The following is a 23219-nucleotide window of genomic DNA, read 5'->3' as shown; positions in this document are numbered from 1 at the left end:
TGCATATTCCTAGAGGTGAGCAAAGGTGGCTCGCTTATCTCCGATAGGCAGATAGCTGTTATTAAAAAGGAGGACCACAGTGCAATATGCTCTGAATGAAAGTAAAACCTCTGCGGCAGATGTCAAGTCTTTGCCAAGGGGTATATCACTTGGATGAAAGTGACATTGTTTAATACAGATATTAGCATATGTGCCATCTTGTAGCCGCCAGTGTGCAACTGATCCCTCGTTTCAAATCTGGCAAGAGATAGCTGCACTGGGATCAAACCAAGTAATCAAGAGCCTCATTGTGATGGAAGTACAATTTAAAGTCTGGCATAGCTAAGCAATACTGAGCCTCCCCAAGTGGACAGAGTAAAATTTGATGTTGTTTCTTTGCTTTCCAAATGTAGATATTCTACAAATGCTAGGTTCATCCAAGTAGCCGCTAATGGCAAATATAGAGAAACCAGAGTGTTTTGAAGTTCAAGCTGGGTAAGCTTGACCAACTGTTAGTGTTATTAAAAAGCATTGCTTAGTGCTCTGGTATAAAGAAGTAGAAGGGGGGGGGGGCGATGGAGCAAACAATGGGCCTAGGAGGGAAGGGGTTTTTTCCTAATATCTTTTTATTGTTGTTTTGGGGTAGAATCACATTTGAAAATCATTAGCATGTAATGTTGTGTGTCATAAAATAAGAGATGCCTTTGACATTAGAAGATTACTTAATTAAGTGAGCTAGAGGCTCAAGGGCCAATGCAAATAGCCGTGGAGTTTAAGGAAAGTCTTGATGAGATGACCCAGAGGCACTAAACAATGCCCTGCTAGAATTCCTGACAGTGGGTTTACAATAAAGCAGTTTAACAGTCGAATGAACCCATCATTACACTTGCACAGACTGCAAATAGGACCACCTAAGTCTTTCAAACTCTTCTGCTAACCAAGTCATGTGGCAGCAGCTGGGTGGTTAATATCTACAGCTGCAGTACTGTATATAACCTGGGGTAAAAGTGCTATGCTTGTATTAAAGGGGAACTATTATGCTCATTTCCAGGTCCATAATTTTACTCAAGGACTCTACTTGAGTAGCTTTGCCTGATTCACACATCAAGATAATCTCTATTTATCTTAAAATGCCTGAGATTACATGATATATTAAGCATACCCCCCTTCAGTTACATCATACTGTTTAAAAAAAATAGGGAAAATATCAAAAATAAACATTTACAACAGTCTGAAGTTTGGGCTTTTGTGATTGCTTGTACACACACTGACCTCAGTATTTAAAACTTTGGTTAAGATGAGCATGTACTGTGACAGTATATATGACAAATAAGGAAACACATAAATACTGTCTTCTAATTTTTGTAGTTTTGAAAGTGTAAGAAAACAGACACATTTACATTTATTACATTTAAACTTCTGTATAACATGGCATCTCCAGAGTATATATAGCTCTGAATACAGATATCTGTTTGACTATATGCTTAAAAGTAAGGCCAATCCAAAAATTTACTACATATTTTAAGTAATTTCTTCTCTGCATGTGTGAGGCAAAATCAGATTTGACTTAAACATTGTTTTCCTAACTGTGTAGAATAAAATCTGACAATAGTATCCAAGAATATAAACAAACAGAATTGTATTTATTGGTTAAAAAAAATATTGACCTTATTTATTTGAATTGGTTTAAATTCATGTCAGTGTTTTAGTTAGTTGGTTTAGTTGGTTTAGTCGGATTCATTGACCTGCTCTTTTCTCGCAGTGTACTACTGTGTTGCCAAGCCAGTGGCATCTGAGTGATGCACACAAGGTGCCCTTAAGCACAATTATTTTAGTGAGCAAGGATAACATTGGTAATGGTCATATTTTATCAGAGACCACATTTTTTTTCACTAGGCCACAAACCGAATAGACGCTGTGGTTCTAGTGGAATATCTTTTGAAAACAAGTTTAAGGGAAGCACTGGATTAGTCATGCACAGTACATCGTCTACATATCACTCACTCCCTGCAGAAGTACTTTAATTGGGTGGTGTAGAAGAGATATCTTGTAGTCCCCCAATAATTCCTGTGGTGGTTTATTTGAATTCAAACTGTGTCCGATATTGTCCATGCTGCTTATCAGAGGAAATGACACGGATGAGCCTTGTGAACCAACTGATTGACCAATTCAGAGAGCTGTTCCTCTAATGAAAACAGATTCTGCCTCCCCCATTACTGGTGCTGACTCACCGCATCTAAGTAGCTCCTGAAATTCTTCATCTCCTTGCTCTCAAATGCCATCTCAGAGCAGGGCTGTCATTTGCTCCATGCATTGTGTTTCACAACTTCATTTCAATGTGAGCAGCCCAACACCATGAGCAAATCTGGCAGCCCGTCAAGGAAAACAATTGAGACTGCAGTGTCATTTAAAATGCTGATATTTATATTATACTTAAGATATTAATACCCTTATTCATCCTGTTTTATTGGTTTCTCTCTTTATGTTAAATAGGTCAACCTGGTTTTAGATGATGGCCGGTCTCTGGGTCTGATGATCCGAGGGGGAGCAGAATACGCTTTGGGTATTTACATCACTGGAGTGGACCAAGGGTCAGCAGCAGAGTGTGGAGGACTGAAGGTATTGCTTCAATTTCATTTTTCTCTCACTTTCTTGCACTTACATTGTTTATCTAACTTATGTCTTGCGGCATAGCTAGTTATACTTTGTTGATGTCTCGCTTGGAATTCGCATGAGAAGATTAGCTAGCTATTTGAAATCATTTTAGTATGCTCCTCCCCCACACAGTTTTCATGCCAAAAATACTTGCTGTATGCCAAAAGTCTCATTATATTGCTTTACAGTGCATCTCACTGTATTGATTTTGTGATATGGGAAAATAGCTTCTTTATATGGTCTGTTCGAGATTGTTCATTACAAACGCAAAAGTACCTGCAGGCTACATCTGCAGCTTCCTCTGCTGAGCTCAGGCTCTGCTCGATTTGCCATCAGATAAACCACTGGGTTAAAAAATATATATGCATAATGCTTTTCTTTTAACAGCTGTATTACATTATTGTGGCTTGTTTCTGGATGCCACTAGGTGTTCTTAATTTAAACGATCAGAAACATCGTTTGGAAAGCCTTGACCTGACAACGTCGATCCTTTAAGGATCCAAACAAAAAACCTTTAACATGGGATTGATCCTCTGCAGTATTTTTTTTCTTTTGATGAACAAATAAATGCTCCTGTCAAAGTTAGCTTCTTTCAACTTAGTGATACTTGTGAAGGTGAAACCGTTTCTCTGCTTCAGAGACTTTCTAAAAGGTTATTCATGCCTTCATTTCATATCGGCGTGACTACTGCAATAGTCTCTATTCAGGTGTCAGTCAGTTGTTTCTTGCTCGACTGCAACTCGTCTAAAAGGCTGCTGAGGGACTCTGACCTGGTACACGCAAACAACACTGCATTTCACCCATGCTGGATTTTAAGATTTTATTGTTCGTTTTTAAGTCATTACATGGGTTGGCACCTACCTCGCTGATCTTTAAACGTTACTCACTGTTATCTGCTGAGCAGGTAATCCTTGTTGTCCTATTGTGCAGATTTAAATATAGAGGATATCATCTCTTTTACAGTAGTTGCTGCAAAATCTTCGGACTGTTATAAAACAAATTTTTACAACTTGTCTTTTAAACCAGACAGAGCTCTGATTATTTTTTTCATAACTATAACTTGAATGTGTTGTATTGTTTTATTATTACTCTTAGCATTGATCTCTTGTTTTCAAATGCACTGACCTGACTCGAATTTCAAAATATTATTGTAAACAATATTATTATTGCATCAGGATAGGAGGCATGCCAGATAAATGCACATAACCATCTAAGGCTGAAAAGGTCAGCTCAAGTCATTCTTGTTCCTGGGTTTGTCTGTCAGCCGCCTGCTGCTGATACACCAGGGGGAATGAGAGAGAAAGTAATCAAACTCGCACTGTAACTTACATGTCACGGGCAGACAGCATGTTGTTAGGGGTGCTGAGCGCAAGAAGCCCGGCAGCATCTCAACAGACCCGAGTGACTTGTACATGCTGTTTAATGTGTTTCGGCTGAGTAGCTTATTTGCTGTCGAGTGTTGAAAACTGACATTAGCAGGAGGAACCTGCCATGAAGACACAAATATAGAAGATATATTTTCCCTTTTGGTTTCATTTTTTTTCTTTTTTTTCTCCCAAAATTTGAACAGGGCAAGTGATTTGGAGAGCAGATGTGTGCCTCAGATCTTTGTAGTTGATGACTACAAATGGAATTGCGCGCAAACTGATGTTATCAAAATCTAATGATTTTTTCATTGTATGTCAGTTCTGAATATTCTAAGCTGTCATCACTTATTTTTCACAGTATTAATGGGCTGATGCCAGTTATGCTCCAACAGCAAGCTGACGTGCAGACACACACACACACACACACACACACCAACTGCCAGCATAGCACCGCCTCCTCTTGTTCTCTCACAGTGCTGTTCTTGTCATTCGTCTTAGTTGCCTTGTTATATTTATCTACTGAGTACCCACAAATTAAAATGATGTGGATTCAGTTTTTCCCTGTGACATTAAATACTGATATTTTTAAGTTTTTAGAAATTCTAGTACGTACATATACGTACATATATGCATGACATCAATTGTACAATATAAGGAGGAGCACATGAGTAGCAGTTAAACTGTAAATATTGGTGGATCGATCCATACTCCAGTCTGCATGCTGAAGTATCCTTGGGCAAGATGCTAAACCCCATGTTGCTGTGTGTGATTGGGTGAATGACACTTACAGTAGAAACGCTTTGATTCCTCAAATGAGTCAAAAGGCACTATATGAGTATCAGTCCCGTTTACCATTTAACGTCCAGCAGTGTCTTGTAATTTTACTTTGTCAGTCGGTAACAAAACTAAGTTGTTTTACTTGAAACCAAAGTGAGTCATTGCTTTTTAGGAGCTGTTGCACCCAGGAGCAGAGTAAAGGGTTGGCTTAAAGGGGTTGGCTAAGTTTTGGCTAAACTAAAGTGTAGCCATCCCTTTCGCCAACCCACAAACATATCATGAAGACTTAATGTGAGTCATATATTCACAGAACTGGATTTATTAATGACTGGAGACAATTATTAAATTTTTCTAAAATACCTTTTCCAAAAGCATTTCTCGATATATCACCTGGATACATTTTCTCAGCACAGTCTTTGATTTACATTTTAAATGAGCAATTAAAGTCATTAATAAAACTGGCTTCAATCCACCATCTAACTTACTCTTAAATTAAACACACTTAAATTTATTGACCTGGTCGAGCTTAAAACAGTCCAAATTATGTACGGAGCAAGATAAATATTCAGTTTTTTCAAGTCTGACAAAAAAAAACCATGCACTGAGAGGAAATTATGTGTTTAAGGATTAATAGTAAATATTACAGCATTACAGTCAAGGGAGTAACACTGAATATGAGGGTGATTTTACTTTTCAGTTCTGTCGAGTTCTCACTCTGCTCATCTGAATATTGCTGTTGTTCGTTATCATTAACATTATTGTTATATGTACATATCTATAGGTAATGAGGAAGCCTGTGTAAAGTCTGTCTGTCTGCCATTCTCTGATTATCAGCAATTTAAAAAATAACATAAGCAACAGTTCCAGATTTGTAATTAATTAAATGTTACACAAAAAAAGCATATTATGAGTCCAAAAGCCACTTTGACCTTGCAGTCAAAAACTGAGTACAGCAGTTTGCTCTGCAGAAGCAAAATAGCGAACCTGTGCCATCGTCTAAGGCCAGCCCTGTAAAAATCATGCCATTGGACCACTTTGTGGAGCTGCTGTGCGTAGCCAGCAGAAGCATCTGAAATTAGAGCTCTTCCCAGGTGACAGACACATATCAACCAGGCACAGTTGGCATTTACACGATGATGTTATTTTTGTCCTTTTCACTAACAAAATTCAAAATAATACAAATGCCTCCAGCACATAAAGGTTATCCTTTCTGCTGTCTCTCTAGCTAAGCAACACATGTGCACTCAAAAATTATGCAACAGCCCTTAAAAGAGGAGAAGAAACAGAAACAAATATTGCTGTGGATCCCTTTGTTTACCTGAACTGCTAAACTTATGCATTATGTGACTTGATACAACAAAAGTAATGTACTTGCATGTTACAACCAACACTTCACTATAAAAAGACTTTAAAAAAAAAAGTGTGGAGTTTGCATGTTCTCCCCGTGTTTGCGTGGGTTCTCCCCGTGTTTGCGTGGGTTCTCCCTGGGTACTCCGGCTTCCTCCCACAATCCAAAGACATGGGGATAGGTTAATTGACCATTGGCCGCATTCACCATAGGTGTGAATGCAGTCAATGCGGTCCATTTACCCCGCATACCCCTATGGTGAATGCGGGGTAAATGGACTTTTACCGTAAATGGACTAAATGGACTTTTCCAGTGGACTCAGTTGGAAAACTCTAAATTGCCCATAGGTGTGAATGCGGGAGTGAATGTGAGTGCGAATGGTTGTCTGTCCCTGTGTGTTAGCCCTGCGACAGACAGGCGACCTGTCCAGGGTGTACCCCGCCTCTTGCCCTATGACAGCTGGGATAGGCTCCAGCACCCCCCGCGACCCTGAAAACGATAAGCGGAAGCAAATGGATGGATGGTTTTCTTTATGGACTGGACCAAACTAGTGACTAGTGCTGGGCGATATGATGATATATATTGTGTGGACGATAGAAAAGTGTCTATCGTGCCATTTGTCTTCTATCGTGTCTATCGTTTCTAACCTAATTTTATAAATTATTACATAAAATATATCATTAACCCTTTAAAACCGGTCGGAGCAGACACACTCCGTTTTGCGTAACTATTTTTAAATCCCTGTAGAATTGGAACCACGTAAGCTAGCGCAATAATTTTTTTTGCATATGAAATCGGAGGAGTTGTACTTACATCTTATGCCATTAGCTTGTCCTAGGTCACGGTTTCCTTCCACATATAGCTTTGCAAAAACTGCATAAAAAGCACTTGCAGCAACAAAAACATAATATTCCAGAAACACGCTTTGCCGATCCGATCAGCTGTTCGTAACACTTCCTACATTGGAATATAGGTCAGCGCGAACTATCGCGTGTCCGCCACTACCTGCTTAAAACCGGAAGTGACGTCATTTTCTGTATCGTTTCTGGGATGCTTAGAACTCAAATTACACTGTTGGAAATAGTTTATTTTGATGCACATGCTGTTTCTTTGCAGCAAGTTGGGAAAAGAAAAACTATAGCCAGCCGAAGATACAGCAGTCTTTCACACAAGGCCCTTATGAGAAAGCGTCCCAGCGCCATAAACAAATCACAGGAGCCATCTCGCGTTAAATTTGTAAAGGCATGGCCCCTGTTTATGTAGTTGAGAAGGACAGCTTTCGTAACCTCGTCAAAGTCCTTGATCCAAGGTACGTAAGCACTTCAGTAAAGTCGAGTTGCCTCGCTTATGATGCATGCCGGGCCAAAGTAGAGAAGGATATTTGCAGTGTCGTGCATTATGCCTTGACGACTGACCTATGGACGAGCAGAGATATGCAGCCCTACATGAGCGTAACCATCCATTTCATTAACAAAGACCCTCTGCACTCGCTGTTTACAGACTGCGTGCTTTCCAGATGACCACAGGTCAGGTGGTATATCGTGATATATATCGTTATCGTGATATAAAATAATTCATATCGTGATAAATATTTTTTCCATATCGCCCAGCACTACTAGTGACTGGGTCTTTCATGCAAGTGTTCTGTGGATTCTCATTGGGATCTGCCTCTCTCTACAAACTTGTCACATTAAGCATTAAAAAAAGAAAGAACAAGTTTAGATCAATAGTTTAATGAACAACCTCCTGAAAAACTTCAGGAAACACTATCCTGTTGGTCACTAGTTAACAATACCTACTTGGTCATGATCAGAGTGAGTGTAACTCAGCACCAGCACGTAGTGACAGCTAATTTAGCAGAAAATCATTTGTGCCACATGCTAGTCCTACAACGAGGTCAAATCAGAGGGTCAGACATAAAACAGGTGGTGGGTATTTAATGGTGTACATTAAAACTGCCAAGCAGCCATGTGGGGTCATGGTGCATCAGCACGGCGATTCAATCTTCCTATCCAATGGGCCAGCACAAAACTCTTAGAAGAATCGGATTTGCCTTTCGCATCTGCTGTTTCTGTCGTCTCAAACAGGAAATCTCTGACCAGTTGTGACATTTCCTTTGAGAGATGTTTCAGTGAACCTGCAAACAACAGATGGAGAGTTTTTCAATTCACCACTTTTTTTCCTATACATTATTTTTTTTTGGGGGGGGGCATACTGTGCTGTGCTGAAACAAGATGTGCTGTTTTCAGTTTTCAGAGGAAATCCAGGCTTTAATAACCTGGAAATTACTTCCAAAGAACAAAAATTGTTCAATCAAAGCAATCAAGAAGAAGGTAAAGGGTAAATGGACTGGTCCTTATATAGGGCTTTTCTACTCTACCTGAGCACTCAAAGCACTTTATATGCCATGCCTTCACCCGTTAACACACATTCATAAAAATACTTTTTTTTTCCACGCCTAAGTGCTTTCTAACTAACATTCACACTCCTGTAAACACATCGGAGAGCAACTCAGGGTTCAGTAACTTGCCCAAGGATATTGCAGACTGGAAAAGCCAGGGATTGAACCACCAGCCTTCCAAACAGTGCATGACCTGCTCCACTTCCTGAGCTACAGCCACCCACTAAGGTAAAGGAACATGTGGAAAAACACTTCTTTATCTTCTCATTTTTCACTTTGTACAAACTTGATTCTTTTCCTCACCTCCTCCTCTACGCCTCAGTCCTTCCTACCAGAGACGCAAGCAGATGAGGCGAGGAGGAGACATGAATAGAGTCGAGATAACGGTCAATTAACAAACTCAGGCCATTCTTAATTAGGATCCATAATTTTAAAACGATGTCAGTTAAATGATGTGTGTATTGAGTCAATCTGTTCTCTTTTTTCATAGCCTATTACTGTGTTTTATGATCTCAGATAAAAAGTCTTCTCATGTGCCACAATGTACTGATATCATATATATCTCTGTTTACCATACACCCATTAGCTGTGAAAGGGATAAAGTATCAAGCAGATGAACTTATGAATGCAAAGAAATACTTTGTAGATGATAGGCTTGTATATTCCAGCTGTGTGCCATGCCTCTTTTATACCTCAAGGGTGAAAACACAAAGGATGCACCTGTGCTTCCCCGATTATAGCTTCTCCAGCAAGCCCCCATTCAAGATGGTGCGCTAAGAGTAATTTCTGGGTCACAGGCAGGAGTATGAGGACAGATGAGATGGGGAGGCACAAATTAGAGAAATGAGAAAAGCCCAGAGGAAACAAGAGAAATAAACAGAAGTAAAACTACAAATATGACAGACTAAATGGTGCGCCAATTTTATTTATTTATTTATTTTTACACTATTAGACAAAAACTGGGCTTTGACCATTTTATTCTCAGGTAGTACAGCATTGATCCTTTGAGTGCATAGCTTTGGTTGGATTGCTGACAGATTTGTGTATTCTTTGTGGCATGGCAACAGAGGGATGGACATCTCCTCCCCTGAGCCCTTCATCTCATGCCTGTTAGCGATCGGCCCGTCAACCAGCCAATTAGCCAGACTCCTATTAAAAGGCCCACATGGGTATACACACTCAGCATAGCATATCTTGATTGCTGTTAGCAACCACAAAAAATTTTTTTATCAAAAAGAAAATAAGAAAAAAAAGAAAACTACTTGAATATTCTGTGATGTGAAATTTTTTTTCGCCCCTTTTCTGTTTCCTTTTATTTTTCATATGTGTTTTCTACTTGGAGCCACTTCTTATCTGTGAAACCATCAAACTGGATTTTTCAGCACTCAAACAGTTTTTTCCTCTTGCCCCAATTTCCCCCCTTTTCTTTGTTTTGGTGCCTAGTGCTTAGTATGTGAAGTGGAATTTTCTCATTAAGAAACACCTGAATAAAAACAAAGCATTGGGACTTCTATTACAAGCACATTTACACTTGAATCCAGGGCTCAGATGTATAAATAAATAACTAAATAAATAACAGCTCTAAAAAAAGCTTGTTTTTCTCCCTGGTACAATATGTTTCCATCAGGCTTTTGCTGATTTAGAGTGATGCTCCACCACACACCTGGCTTTGCCTCCAGGGCCAAATGCCAAACACTGTCTCAAGAGGTTGAGGAAGAGGTCAAGAAACCCGCAAGAGAAGAGGAAAAAACACAGTCACAAATAATCTTTCACATGTGGATCACTCACACTAGAGAAAAAATAGGACACAAACCTTCTTATGACTAGGAAAAATCTGTGATCGCCAGTGATTGTATTCAATTTTTTTTATATTTGGCAAATGATTGCAAATAGTTGCCCAGATGTTGAGCATGCAACACCTTTGACCTCGGCGTTCCTGTCTTTAAACATTTGCAGTCCGACTCAGACAGACTGCAGTCACTCTAAGATTTGAGAAGGTTTGCAAATAATGACTCTTTGGACACCCAAGTTTGTGAGTGTGATAACTCGAGAACGAGGCGACGTAGGAGTTTCAAATTGATACCATAGGTGTATCACCTCACTGAGTGATCCCAGATCTATCCCAGTCTTCAGAGCAATGAAAGGCAATAAAAACTTATTGCACATTAAGTGTGAAATCTGGTGAGGCCCAAAAATGCAGAAAAGTAATCTCTGTTATGGTATTTAGTCATTAAAATGAGTCACAGATTTACCTACAGAATACACGGCCTCGTGTCTGTGAAATTCTAATTACTAACCTTTCCCACTGACACCAGTAGCATAGCAGTCACTGTCAGCTGTCCAAAGCAAAAACTGTTAAAATATGTTTTCCGTATTTAAACAATGTCTGTCAGGATATGATGAAAAGAAAAAAGAAAAAACCCCCACTGGAATTAATATTCAGTGGATGCTAATTTAAGCGTCCAAAACCAACACAAAAACAGCTTGCTACTGTTGCTTTATTGAAAATTTGTAATTAAAGCCTGCCCTTGTTAAACTGTCAAAATTAAGACCACAGTGCACCATCATAAAGGACAGCAATGTAAACAGCTATGCAAATGTATATACTTAAGCAAAGAATAAATGGGAGCAAAAGTTTTAGAAAAGAATTAAAACATTAAAGTGACCTTATTGTTGATGTATTTATGCGTCGTCGTCGTCACTGTTTCTATATTTGTGTCAGCAAATGTCAGCGCTGATGATGAGCTCCCCGCTGTCTTCAGAGACCAGGGGTTCATCACTCAGCAGGGAGGAAGTCTGCACTGCTCTCAGACTTCTGGCCTAAAAAGATCTCAAGATTGTGCAGAGCAGTGTGATTTTATAATGTGCACTCATTCTGAAGTGTACGGCTTGTGGGCTGTGTGGAGCCCTCGAGCTCTGTCTAACAAATTTAACGTAATGCTGTAGCACTAAAGCTGGGTTGAGTTTGTCTTGGGGCATGAATAAAAAAAATATGTACTCTACCCACACTTGAATGCTGTTCACAGGCTATTTCCCAGTTGTATAAGAATTTTAAACTAGGTTTCGTACCTTGTGATTAAAAAAAAAAAAAAAGGCTGAATTTGGCAATTTACACCTGTACTGAGACTTTATGGTTCAGCACAGCACTTTCTGAATAAAGTACTGTATAGTCCTCCACGTCAGGCTGACAGATGGCTGGGCACATTCAAAATAAATAGGCTAGATAGATAGATACCTGCATGGATGGTTTCAGCTTCAAAGTGTGTATTTTCCTTTTTTTAAATATTGTTTTGGCAGTCTGTGCCATTGCATTGTTACATTTTTGCTAATCAAACCCAATGACACAAAAACATTACCTGTGAGAAATTATGACAGGCAATTTGTTTACTTTCTTGCATTTTCTTGCATTTTAGTATACATATATTTGGAAAAAAGTAATTTCATCAAATGTTCAGAAATTCAGTGAGATCCAAACTAGACTTGTGCTTGATTTTCCACATACTAAACATTAGCATAGTTATAGATCATTGTGTGATGTAACATCCTGACCTTTCCAACTGCTTGACGAGGCTGTCAGATTCTGCAAACACCTTTATTATAGATTTGTATGCGCATGAGAATGTAAGCAGCTATCTTAGACCTTAGCGTCCATATTGGCCTCTTACGTACAGGCATCTCGTATGCAACATTATGCGCCTGTTTGTAAAACAAGTGACAGGCATGTTTTGGCATTTGTATTAGACTCACTTAGCTTCAGTTATGTATTAATAAGGTCTTTGGTGAAATTTGATGCAGTGATAATAGCGGAGTGTATTGGTGTCCCACTGGGTAGTATTTCTACCCTGATTTGTCTGTGTTATCTTGTCTGGATGAGTTTCCTGTTGTGACTGAGGTTAACACCTTAGTCTCTTTATGGCTCATCCTGGAACTCAGCCAAACACTTTTTGTTTTCATTTGTGACTGGAGATAAAGGTCTTGGAGGGAAAAAGAATATATAAGAACTTTTTTGCTGATTCAGAATTCCCATCGTGCTATGATCAGGCCTAAGGACACCCTGGTGCAACATGAATACATGAGACTGCTTTTTTCCCCATTTAAGGTAACCCATAGAATACAACCTAAACTTACTAAGAGAAAAAGAAGTGATTAACGTAACTACTGATCCAGGCATGTTTTCACATCCTACACACAGATTAGTAGTAGTCAGATAAGGAAGCCTTGTGTCTGCTGGCTGGAACAAATCATTTCTCTCACAACCACAGTCACAATCACTTACTTAGCCAATCACCCAGGCTTACCTGCCTCCCATCACGCAGGCAACACAGCACGTTCGCTAAGCAGAAGGAGAGAGAAAGCCACAAACGCATGCGCAAGAGATCAGAGGAGACACTAATAGGCTCAGGTTCAAACAACTCCAGGCTTGTAACACTTGGAATGACTCTCTGAACAAATGTGATTATTGTTCAATCTAAACCACTTTAGTTATTTTTCAAATTAGGATTTTCCTTGTTACAGAGGAGCCAAGAATGTTTGAGCTTTTAATGTAATAAATCAGACCGCGCATTCTCACTGGTGTTGCAAACACCCTCGGGGCTCAGACTCGGGTAAACTAAAGATGTCTCTGAGCGCCGTCTTGTCAGTGCTCAGCAGGAGAGAGGATGCTCCCTCATAACTGCCCAAAACGCTTCAGCTCCTTACCCTGCAGCCGACTGCTTCACTCTGCGTGTCTATAAGCTTATTCTCATCTGGCTACTGTGATGGATGGCTTGTATTATTCCCAGGCTTCTATAATCATCACACCGCTGAGATGTCACTGCCTTTGCCTGCAGAGAAAATGAAAGTGCGGCTGAGTAAATGTTACATCATTTTGCTCTCTTGCCACTTTTCATTGTGAGTCTTACAAAAACCTTTGCTGTTAGTATGTAGCATTAATGTTAGTCCACATACATACATGCCAAGCTACTAAAATTGCACCTCTGCCTACCCACTGCACTCTAAGAGAGAAGAAAGGTCAGCCTTGCCCAGTGCCCTTTTGGTTGACATCTGCCTGGTTCAGTTTAATTTAATTAAGGCCGAGCGAAAGGTCATGCCTACTGTGATGGCAACACACGAAGTTAACCAGAGTGGCATCTGGGCACACTTCAGACTTTGTAAGATGGATCTGACCTCCTCTTTTTCCTGCTGTTGTTGGTTCATCAGGCATTTAAGACATTTTTATTTAAGGAGATCAACTAGGGGACACATGGATGGATTAAAGTTAAGTTTACACAGAGGTGGTTTTCCATCCATTCCTGTTGAAAGAGCACTAAACAAGATTATTTTTGGTGTCAGATTTCCAGAGTTAACCTCCTCTAGGTGTTGAAGCCTCACTAGTTCAGGTCTAGTGAATCCCTTGGGAGCACAGTGACTTGAATATTGAGTGCTATTTGTTTTGCATTTGCTGAAGTCCTGAAGGGCTGTCCAGCTACTTGTTTATAGTGTGGAAGCTCAGGGTGAACGATGAAATACAGAAAGCATGGCGAGCAACAGTTTCAAAGATCAGCAAACATGTAGACTTTATGGCCACAACATGCAAAAGTCCCACAGCAATAATTGGTATATCTACTCAAAGCTGCTCCTGCTGCTGATGAAGTGTTTGAGATTTCAACAGACTTGAAGAAGATGTCAGACACTGAAAAAAAAAAAACATCTTTAAACACATGTAATGTTGCCCAGACTTGAAACAGAGCTGTTCGCTTGTGTTATCCTCTCTCTTGATATATTTTTAAGCAACTGTGATTATCAAGAAGAAAATTCAGTACAGGCTCATAGAAAAGGTAAAACAGAATATGAAATGGCAACTTGCTTGGTGAGCTCACTGCTCTGTTATAATGGGTTTGAAATTGACCAGGATCCTTTTGTTGCTTTGTTACATTTTCTCTTGCCCATCATTTCTTCCTCTTTTCACTGTGAGCAGTCTAATACAGCAGAAATGCCATAAAAGTAATCTTTAAAAGAGCATTTCACCATAAATGGTATTGAATGTCTGGGATGTGACCCTTCCCTACATCATTTTTGGAGATTTGGTGACTGAGGCATCCGCATACTCTTCTCAGCGTGGAAATATGTCTGAGTTCTGGTCAAAGGTAGCCAGCAAACCAATCTAAAAATTACAGGGACAGAATAAGAAGTAAAATATTGCTGAACAGCTAGGAAAGAGTAGGTTTATACATACTGTACATATCTATATATATACACACGTGTGTGTGTGTGTGTGTGTGTGTGTGTGTGTGTGTGTGTGTGTGTGTGTGTGTATACTGATATTTTTTCTACCTTCCTGTGAGTGAATTCATAGTAGATCTCAGTTTGTTTATCAAATGGGTTGCACTGTACCACTTATTTTGAGTATGTGTTGAATAGTAAAGCCACTGTGGAAGTGATCTGATTAGTTATTTACATTAACACATGTGTACCTAATATAGTGGACAGGTGATTGTGTTTTCAGATAAGGAGGGACACTGGAAGTTATATTTTTAAATATTCAAACGTAGCGTCCACAAAATATGTCACTTGCGTTTTCACTAGATTGTTGGACATTTTTATTTAACAGTTGTTTACAATCATTATATTGCATGTCAAGGTTTATTAGTCAGCACATTTACTCAGTGGTATTTTTATTGATGGATTTCATTGTCATGCAAAACACTTTGTGTATCCAAGAAGACAACATGCAGACATGCATTGTAAATACTTGTATGCTGTATTTACTTTATTCATGTTTAGAAAGTGTGCCCCGCCATTGTATCGTACAGATCGTACAAACACAGTAACTCGGCAGTAAAAGGCTGATTGGGTACTGTTGTCATCCCACTTGGCGTGCAGGCAGGCGTACGCTGAAGTTTGTGAATGTAATAACTCAAGAATAAGGCGACGTAAAAGCTTCAAAATGATCATATAGGATCTACTAAAAATTTTGGGCGAATCTCAGTGAAATCAACCACAAGGTCAGAGTGAGTCCTCCTAAAATCTTGTAAATGCAAAAACTTGAGAGCGAGGTGATACTAGGAGTGTGAGGGGTACCATTGGCAGTTGCCAGTATTTTCTTTTTTGTAATGCAGTTAACGCAGTCATGTCAGAGTATTTAGCAAAGTACACTGAACTGATGATATCATATATGTCACCACTTACAAGCTTTCATTGCATAATCTATACACAACAGTAAACTGGCAGCTCGGTAAAAATTGTGTGATGCTAATTGAGTCCCTGGTAGAGAGAATAACAAGCACTGCAGTTACCTTGTGCTCATTGTTTGTGTACCCCATGTTTCCAAGGACAGACGGCGCTAACTGGCTGACATCAGCTAAAAATAATTTGAAACAGCTCAGCTTTTATTGTCCTTGTATTTACACCGACCCTTGTAGAATAAACAGCTAGTGAACTAATATTCAAAGCATAAAAACATGTTGATCCTCTCATTGCTTTTATAAAAAATTAAGGCCCTATGATCCAATAGAAAATCCAGGCTGCAGGTACAGTAGAAACAGTTTTACAATGTGCCTGCTCTGTGGAGTGGAAACGGTGCTCCATATTGCACTATTTCTGACTTCCCAGCTGGAAAGCAGTTTAAAGGCAAAGCAGGCCATTTATTTCTACTTATTATAGCTATGACTGTGTCGGTCCACACCACTGGAAAACCCCTGCTGGGCTGGAAGGAAGGAGAAGCTTTCCTTGTTTCTCACTTTAGCAAACATGAGATTCAAATATGGCATGCACCAACAGACTCCACAGACAACAGGAAAGTGTTCCTGCTATCCAAAGGATCATTGATCAAAGTGTGGCTTGTTGACAGGCACCTGAGCTTCCTCACTTTCCCGGCTCACCGGGGACCATTGAGAAGTGAATAACAACTGTTGCTCTTCACATGAAAACAATACCCGTTTCACCACCAGCTGTTTAAACTCTCTGATTTTGTTCTTTTGCAGTTAGCACAATTTATATATAAATTGTGTATATTCAGTATTTTTAACAAAGCAAGTTATTTTGTGCCATTAAGTTGACTGTATGTTTGTTTTCTAGTTTTAAAGTGCATTAACTTAACAAAAGTAAAACAGAAGAAAAAATGTTAAAAATTAGGAAGGAGAAAAAATAAAGTTCATAAAGAAGACCAAAATGCAGACAAAATATCCAAGATGGATCCATGACTCTGCTCGTTTGAGAACATCTCAGTATTCACCCCAGATGAGCTAGAGGGGTGGGCGGAGGAGATGGAGTTCTGGGCATCTCTGTTTAGCCTGCTGGGCCCATGATCCATCTGGATGGATGGATGGCACTAACTGCAAATTTACTCTGTTATTAGTCAATATTGTTGGAGTAAAAACCAAACAAGCAGATTAGTCACGCAAATGCACTCTCTCGAGTATTTTAGTAAATCCATGATTGTTTACCAATAATAGCCAAAGGCAGAGGAGGGGCAAGACAACCGGTAGCTCAATTCAAAGTCCTGTGATTTTGTTGCATTTCTCCAAGAGCTGCCCTTTTATATGTAAAAGCGAAGTTGACTCATTCAGTCCTTGCTACCTGCAAACAGCATCAATAAGGTTGTCCTGTGTTTCTTATTGCCAGTGGTATTGGCAAACTCAACCGTTTATGGTAAAATTATAGAATCAAGCAAATCTTTTTTTCAGAATTTTATATATTTAAGTGGCACAGATGTTATTCACCTCTATTGGTGTCCATTACAAGTTTTATGGCATTGGATTTTGCAGAAAAAACACACTATTTTATTTTGAAAGGTCTCCACATTGCATCAGGTATATAAAGTGATTAAGTGCTGGACTGTATTTACTGTATGATCCATTCCTGCTGTCATGAACATTATCTTTTAAAAAAAATATATAAAGAAGGTATGATCAGAAAGTTCAGCAGCTTCACCTATGCTATGCAAAAAAAAAACAACTTATCTGATCTAAATTTGCCCGCTCTTAGAATCAAGTTCATCTCCTTGATCATCTCTCGATGTCATCTGGATGCATTCTTTGCATTTATTTTATTTTATTTTATTTTATAGATGATTCCATTGTATTCCACTATTGCTATTCCCAAAAAAGGGAGAACACCATAATTATTCAATATAGTGAGCAATGGTTTATTTGTCTCAGATATAGGCAATTCCAGAACAACAAATGTAGCTTCTAACTGAATTGTACTTTTCCCCAAAAAACATGAAACACGTTGTGTACCTTCATGTTGCGCGGGAGGGCCAGCCGGACAGTCACTGGATTCAGGACGGCTTGCACAGAAAAGGGTCCAAGGAACCGGGGGGCCAGCTTCTTGGACTCAGTCCGCAGAGTGATGTTCCTAGAGGAAAGCCATACCTGCTGGCCCACCCGATAGGCCGGTGTAGGGACGCGGCGGCGGTCAGCCAGTCTCTTATTTTGTGCGCTCGTACGCAGTAGGGCCGCTCGAGTCGTCCGCCAGATCCGTCGACAGCGCCTCATGTGATGTTGGACGGAAGGTACGGCCACCTCTCCCTCCGTGATGGAGAGGAGTGGGGGTTGATACCCCAGGGATGCTTCGAAGGGAGAGACCCCTGTAGTGGCCGACGTGCTGGAGTTATGGGCGTATTCGGCCCACGCCAACTGCTCACTCCATGACGACTGGTTGGAGGAAACAACGCAGCGCAGCATGGCCTCCAGCTCCTGGTTCGCTCGCTCAGTTTGCCCATTAGTCTGCAGGTGGAAACCAGAAGACAGGCTGACCTGGAACCCCAGCTCGGCACAAAACATCTTCCACACCTGAGAGGTGAACTGGGGCCCACGGTCAGAAACAATGTCCAGAGGAATGCCGTGAAGGCGAAAAACATGCTGGGTTAGGAGCTGGGCAGTTTCTAGAGCGGTGGGAAGTTTGGTAAGGGCAACAAAATGGGCAGCCTTAGAAAAACGGTCAATGATGGTGAGTATAACAGTTTTACCAGAGGATGGAGGGAGACCAGTGATGAAGTCCAGAGCGACGTGCGACCACGGCCGGCTGGGGACAGGCAGTGGTCTAAGGAGTCCTTGTTGCTGAGCATCTCGGACCACCCTTTCTATCTCCCAGGTGAGGGTCCCCACAATGCACGAGGCCGGCAGAATGGGCCTCTCCTTCTCCTCAGGGTCCATGTCTGGCGCGAACTGGCGTGACAAGGCGTCTGGTTTCGTGTTCCGGGACCCGGGCCTGTAGGTAATGGTTAGGTTAAACCGTGCAACAAACAATGCCCAACTGGCCTGTCGGGCCTTCAGGCGCTTAGCCGCTTGGAGGTAGGCAAGGTTCTTCTGGTCCGTCCACACGACAATAGGATGTTCGCTCCCCTCCAACCAGTGTCGCCACTCCTCCAGCGCCAACTTGATGGCAAGAAGCTCCCGGTCGCCCACGTCATAATTCCTTTCGGCCTGAGTGAGACGACGGGAGAAAAAGGCACAGGGGTGTAATTTACCTTCCTGGCGCTGAGAGAGAACCGCCCCAACTCCCGAATCAGAAGCGTCCACTTCCACCACGAACGGCAGGGCGAGGTGAGCCTGGGCCAGGATGGGGGCCGAGGCGAACAGGCTTTTGAGATGGTCGAATGCTTGCTGAGCTGTTGGAGACCACAGGAACGGCTGTTTGGACGATGTAAGTTGTGTGAGAGGCAATGCTACCTTACTGAAGTCCCGGATGAAACGTCTGTAGAAGTTGCTGAATCCAAGAAAACTTTGCAACTTCTTCCGGGTGCCGGGCACAGGCCACTCCAACACAGCTTTGACCTTAGCCGGGTCCGCTCGCAACCGGCCCTGTTCAATGATGAAACCCAGAAAAGAGACAGTTGAGGCATGAAACTCACATTTCTCCGCTTTGCAAAACAGCCGATTCTCCAGCAGGCGGCGCAACACCAGTCTCACATGCTTAACATGCTCAGCTCTGGATCTGGAGAAAATCAGAATGTCGTCAAGATAAACAAACACAAAGTGGTTCAAAAAAATCCCGTAGAACATCATTTACCAGGGCTTGGAAGACAGCAGGGGCGTTTGTGAGTCCGAACGGCATTACCAGGTACTCGAAGTGACCCAGATGGGTGTTGAAGGCTGTCTTCCACTCGTCCCCCTCGCGGATGCGGACCAGGTGATAAGCATTGCGGAGATCAAGTTTGGTGAAATGGGTGGCTCCTTGAAGGAGTTCAAAAGCTGAGGCGAGCAGAGGTAGAGGATATTTGTTTTTGATAGTGATTTTATTTAGTCCCCAATAGTCAGTGCAGGGGCGTAGGGTCTTATCCTTCTTTTCAACAAAAAAGAAGCCTGCGCCCAAGGGAGAGGTGGAGGGGCGGATGATGCCAGCTGCCAGGGAGTCCGTAATGTAGCGCTCCATAGACTCGCGCTCGGGTTTTGAGATACTATAGAGTCGGCTAGTGGGCAAGGGGGCGCCTGGGAGCAAATCAATCCCGCAGTCGTACGGACGATGAGGAGGCAGCGATTGGGCCCCGTCTTTGCTAAAGACTTGACCTAGATCGTGAAATTCGGCGGGCACGGTTGACAAGTCGGGGCGAGTGGGCGGCCCCACAGGATCGTCCGACATGCAACCAGGCACCGCAGAGCGTAAACATTGCTCATGGCAACGGGTGCTCCACCCCACGATACATCCCTTGGCCCAATCAATCTGTGGATTGTGTCGCTGGAGCCAGGGGAATCCCAAAACTAAGGGTGTGTCAGGTGCCTTGAGGAGAAACAGGAACATCTGCTCAGTGTGATTGCCGGAGAGAGTGAGTGTGATTTCTTGAGTGCGGTGAGTGACAGCAGCTAAAGGTCTGCCATTTAGCGCTGACACTTGGAGCGCTTCAGGGAGAGGAACAACAGGCAAACCCATTTTGTGGGCCAAAGCCTCATCCAAAAAACTTTGTTCAGCTCCCGAGTCTATTAGTGCGTCACAAGAATGGGTGCGGGAAAGAAACCGTAATTTAGCGGGGCAGCTGAGGTGGAGGAATGTGTTAACCGGCGCACCCGTCGGTATCCCCACCTTTACTGACGGGCTGAGTCTTTTAGCCGTGAGGGACAGGCGTCCGCGAAATGCCCCTTCTTCCCGCACACAAAACACTCACCCACCAGTTGTCTTCTCCTCCGGGTGAATTTAGCCCGTCCCAGCTGCATGGGTTGCTCCTCGTCAGCAGGTGAGTCCGGTTCCTCTTCTCTCCACTCGAGAGATGGTAATCCAGTCGGAACTCCTACGCCCCCTACTGACCGTCGCCCATCTCCAGTCCGCCTGCCAAACTCCCGCATATGGTCGTCTAGACTGATACACATGTTAACCAGGGCACTTAACGACTTAGGAAGCTCTTTAGTGGCCAACTCACGTTTGACGTTCTCATTTAAGCTGTTTAGGAAGGCTCCTCGGAGCGCCTTCTCCTCCCAGCCAGTCTCCTCGGCCAAGATCCAAAAATCCACGGAGAAGTCTGCCACGGTCCGCCGGCCCTGCTTTAAAGTAAACATGCGATGAGCAGCACTGTCAGGGTTAGATCCTTTGTCAAACACACATCGAAATTTGCTCAAAAAAATCACTATATGAGATGGAGGGCTGGGCGCTCAGGACTGCTTGAGCCCACAGCAGAGCTCGTCCAGTCATGAGCTCAACCATGAGGGTGATTTTGGCAATATCTGAGGCATAAGCTCGAGTCTGCTGCCTAAAAATCAGAGAGCATTGAGTCAAAAATCCCCCGGCTTTTGTCCAAATCTCGACTGAATTTTTCAGGTACAGGTAACGTGTGTTTTCGCTGTGGCGGAGGTGGAGATGGAGGAAGAGGACAGGCCGCCGCTACATTTAGAAGCTCTACTGGTGGTTGTGGTTGTGCAGGGGGCTCTGGTGGTTGAACAGGTGCTCTAGGTGTAGCAAGCAACATACCTTTCAGTTCAGATACCACCTGTAGTAGCGCGGACTGCTCCTCGGCAACATGCTGCAGCATCTTTTCATGTCGTTCCAACCGTTCAGCTTGAAGCGCGAGCTTGCGCTGGACGGGAGTTGAGTCCACTGAGTCTATTGCTGGCTGGATTGTTCTGTCACGGGTAATGGGAAAATACGGACTCAGTCGCGGAGCTCTGGATGCGAAGCAAACAGTGCGTTTATTTACAGTGCTCAAAAACAGTCTCAAAACACAAAGCAAAGTGCAAAAATCCAACAGTGATCTTCTCCAAACTCCCAGTGGTGTGCAGGTGAGTTTCCAAAGTGACTATCCGAGTGTGTTTTCTCCTCCGAGAGCTTAATCCAGCGGGCTCCTTCTCTCCAACCTCCTGCTCCGTATCTCTTCCTCCTACAAACGAGCAACAACAACAGGTGAGAAGGCTAGCCGGCTAAAGCTATGTTGCAAGTAACAAACACTCTTTACTACCGAGCTTCAAGTACAATCCAGCGTCGACTGCCGTCTGGCCACACAGTTAAATACCTCAGCCCAAGACGAAGGATGATTAGTGACAGCTGGGTGGCAAATTAGGTGCAGGTGTGTCGGCCGCTGGGTGGAGACAACAAGGGTGGGGAGGAGGAGAGAGAGAGACACACACACAGGCAGGTCGCCCGGGAAGGACCGTCCGACCATGACACTCACAGCTAACAGCACACTACTTACAGAGCTCTTGAGTCAATAAATAAACTATCTGCTGGCCCATTTTTAGCTGTAGAAGAGGCAACGAGAGGGGTGAGATGTCAGCTGAAGTTTAAGAGGCTGCTGTCCATCCAATGTTCAACTCCAGAGACAGCAGTCTCATCAAATTGGCCAGTCACCAGACTCTACCTTTCTCAGCAGCAAACAGGGAGGGAACAGCGACTCACACCCACACACACTCTATTGGGAGTGGCCAAAAATGTAAGCAAATCTCACATGTGATCAAGGATCTTAAGAGCAGACATCAGCTTTTGTGTCAAACTGATCCAGCTTTCCTGTTAAGGGGGAGTAGGAGGGAGTCTCCAGCTGCGACCTAGAGACAAAACAGTCATTTTCAGTGGAAAAGCTGCAGTCTTCAAGCCTGAAGGACATGTGTCGTGCTAGGATTGCAACAGAGATTGTGATTGTTGTATTTTTGACATTCACCCATTAGTGGGCTGTGGATTTGTCCCCCAGGCTCAGACTGTGAAAGCAGAGTACTGTTACATACTGAAATATCAGAGGGAGATTTACTGCAAATGGCCTCAGATACATGTGTGCCATTGTACTCCCTCAAAGTGCACATAGAAAAAACTTTCGAATTTTTTATTGTACAAACACGATCATCATGCACTGCCCACCCTGCTAGCTCAATTTGGCATCCTGCGACTGTATGTTCTTCACCTAAATGAATTTTAAGTTAAATGGCTGACCTTTTGCTATAGTAGAGGAGATCCAGCACGTTATGTCCATGCGCTATTCCAAAGGGTCAGAATGGGACTTTGGACTGCTTCCAGTTCTACATCTGCAACAGAGGTGCATAAGAGGATAACCGATTCATTGCAGTGTAGGAACTGCAGTTTTCCCAGACCAGAGGAGTCAAAGGGACGATTGTTGTGTAGCAACTAGTGAAAATCTTAATAATCATGATAGAAAAACAGATTATAAACACTAGCATTGAGAACTGAGGATTACATTTTTGTTTAATCACAGTCTTTCTGCTAAATGTTCCTTCCCTTCATATATTTTTACTGTACCCACACCTGCTCTGATTGGTATGACACTCAGATGTTCTCTCAC

At 42.2% G+C, this 23219-nt stretch overlaps 1 protein-coding gene across 3 annotated transcripts in view; it reads left to right on the top strand.

Moving 5' to 3' along the window:
- Nucleotides 1-23219, top strand: part of whrna (whirlin a) — a 202363-nt gene that overhangs the window by 89110 nt on the left and 90034 nt on the right. For all 3 annotated transcript variants that reach the window (XM_063478881.1, XM_063478879.1, XM_063478880.1), the window contains exon 3: nucleotides 2473-2598. In XM_063478881.1, the coding sequence (XP_063334951.1) occupies nucleotides 2473-2598 (126 nt within the window). The remainder of the gene's footprint in view (nucleotides 1-2472; nucleotides 2599-23219) is intronic.

The sequence above is a fragment of the Pelmatolapia mariae genome, linkage group LG7, assembly GCF_036321145.2.
Source record: "Pelmatolapia mariae isolate MD_Pm_ZW linkage group LG7, Pm_UMD_F_2, whole genome shotgun sequence".
NCBI lineage: Eukaryota > Metazoa > Chordata > Actinopteri > Cichliformes > Cichlidae > Pelmatolapia > Pelmatolapia mariae.
This window is presented reverse-complemented; position numbering and strand designations above follow the sequence as displayed.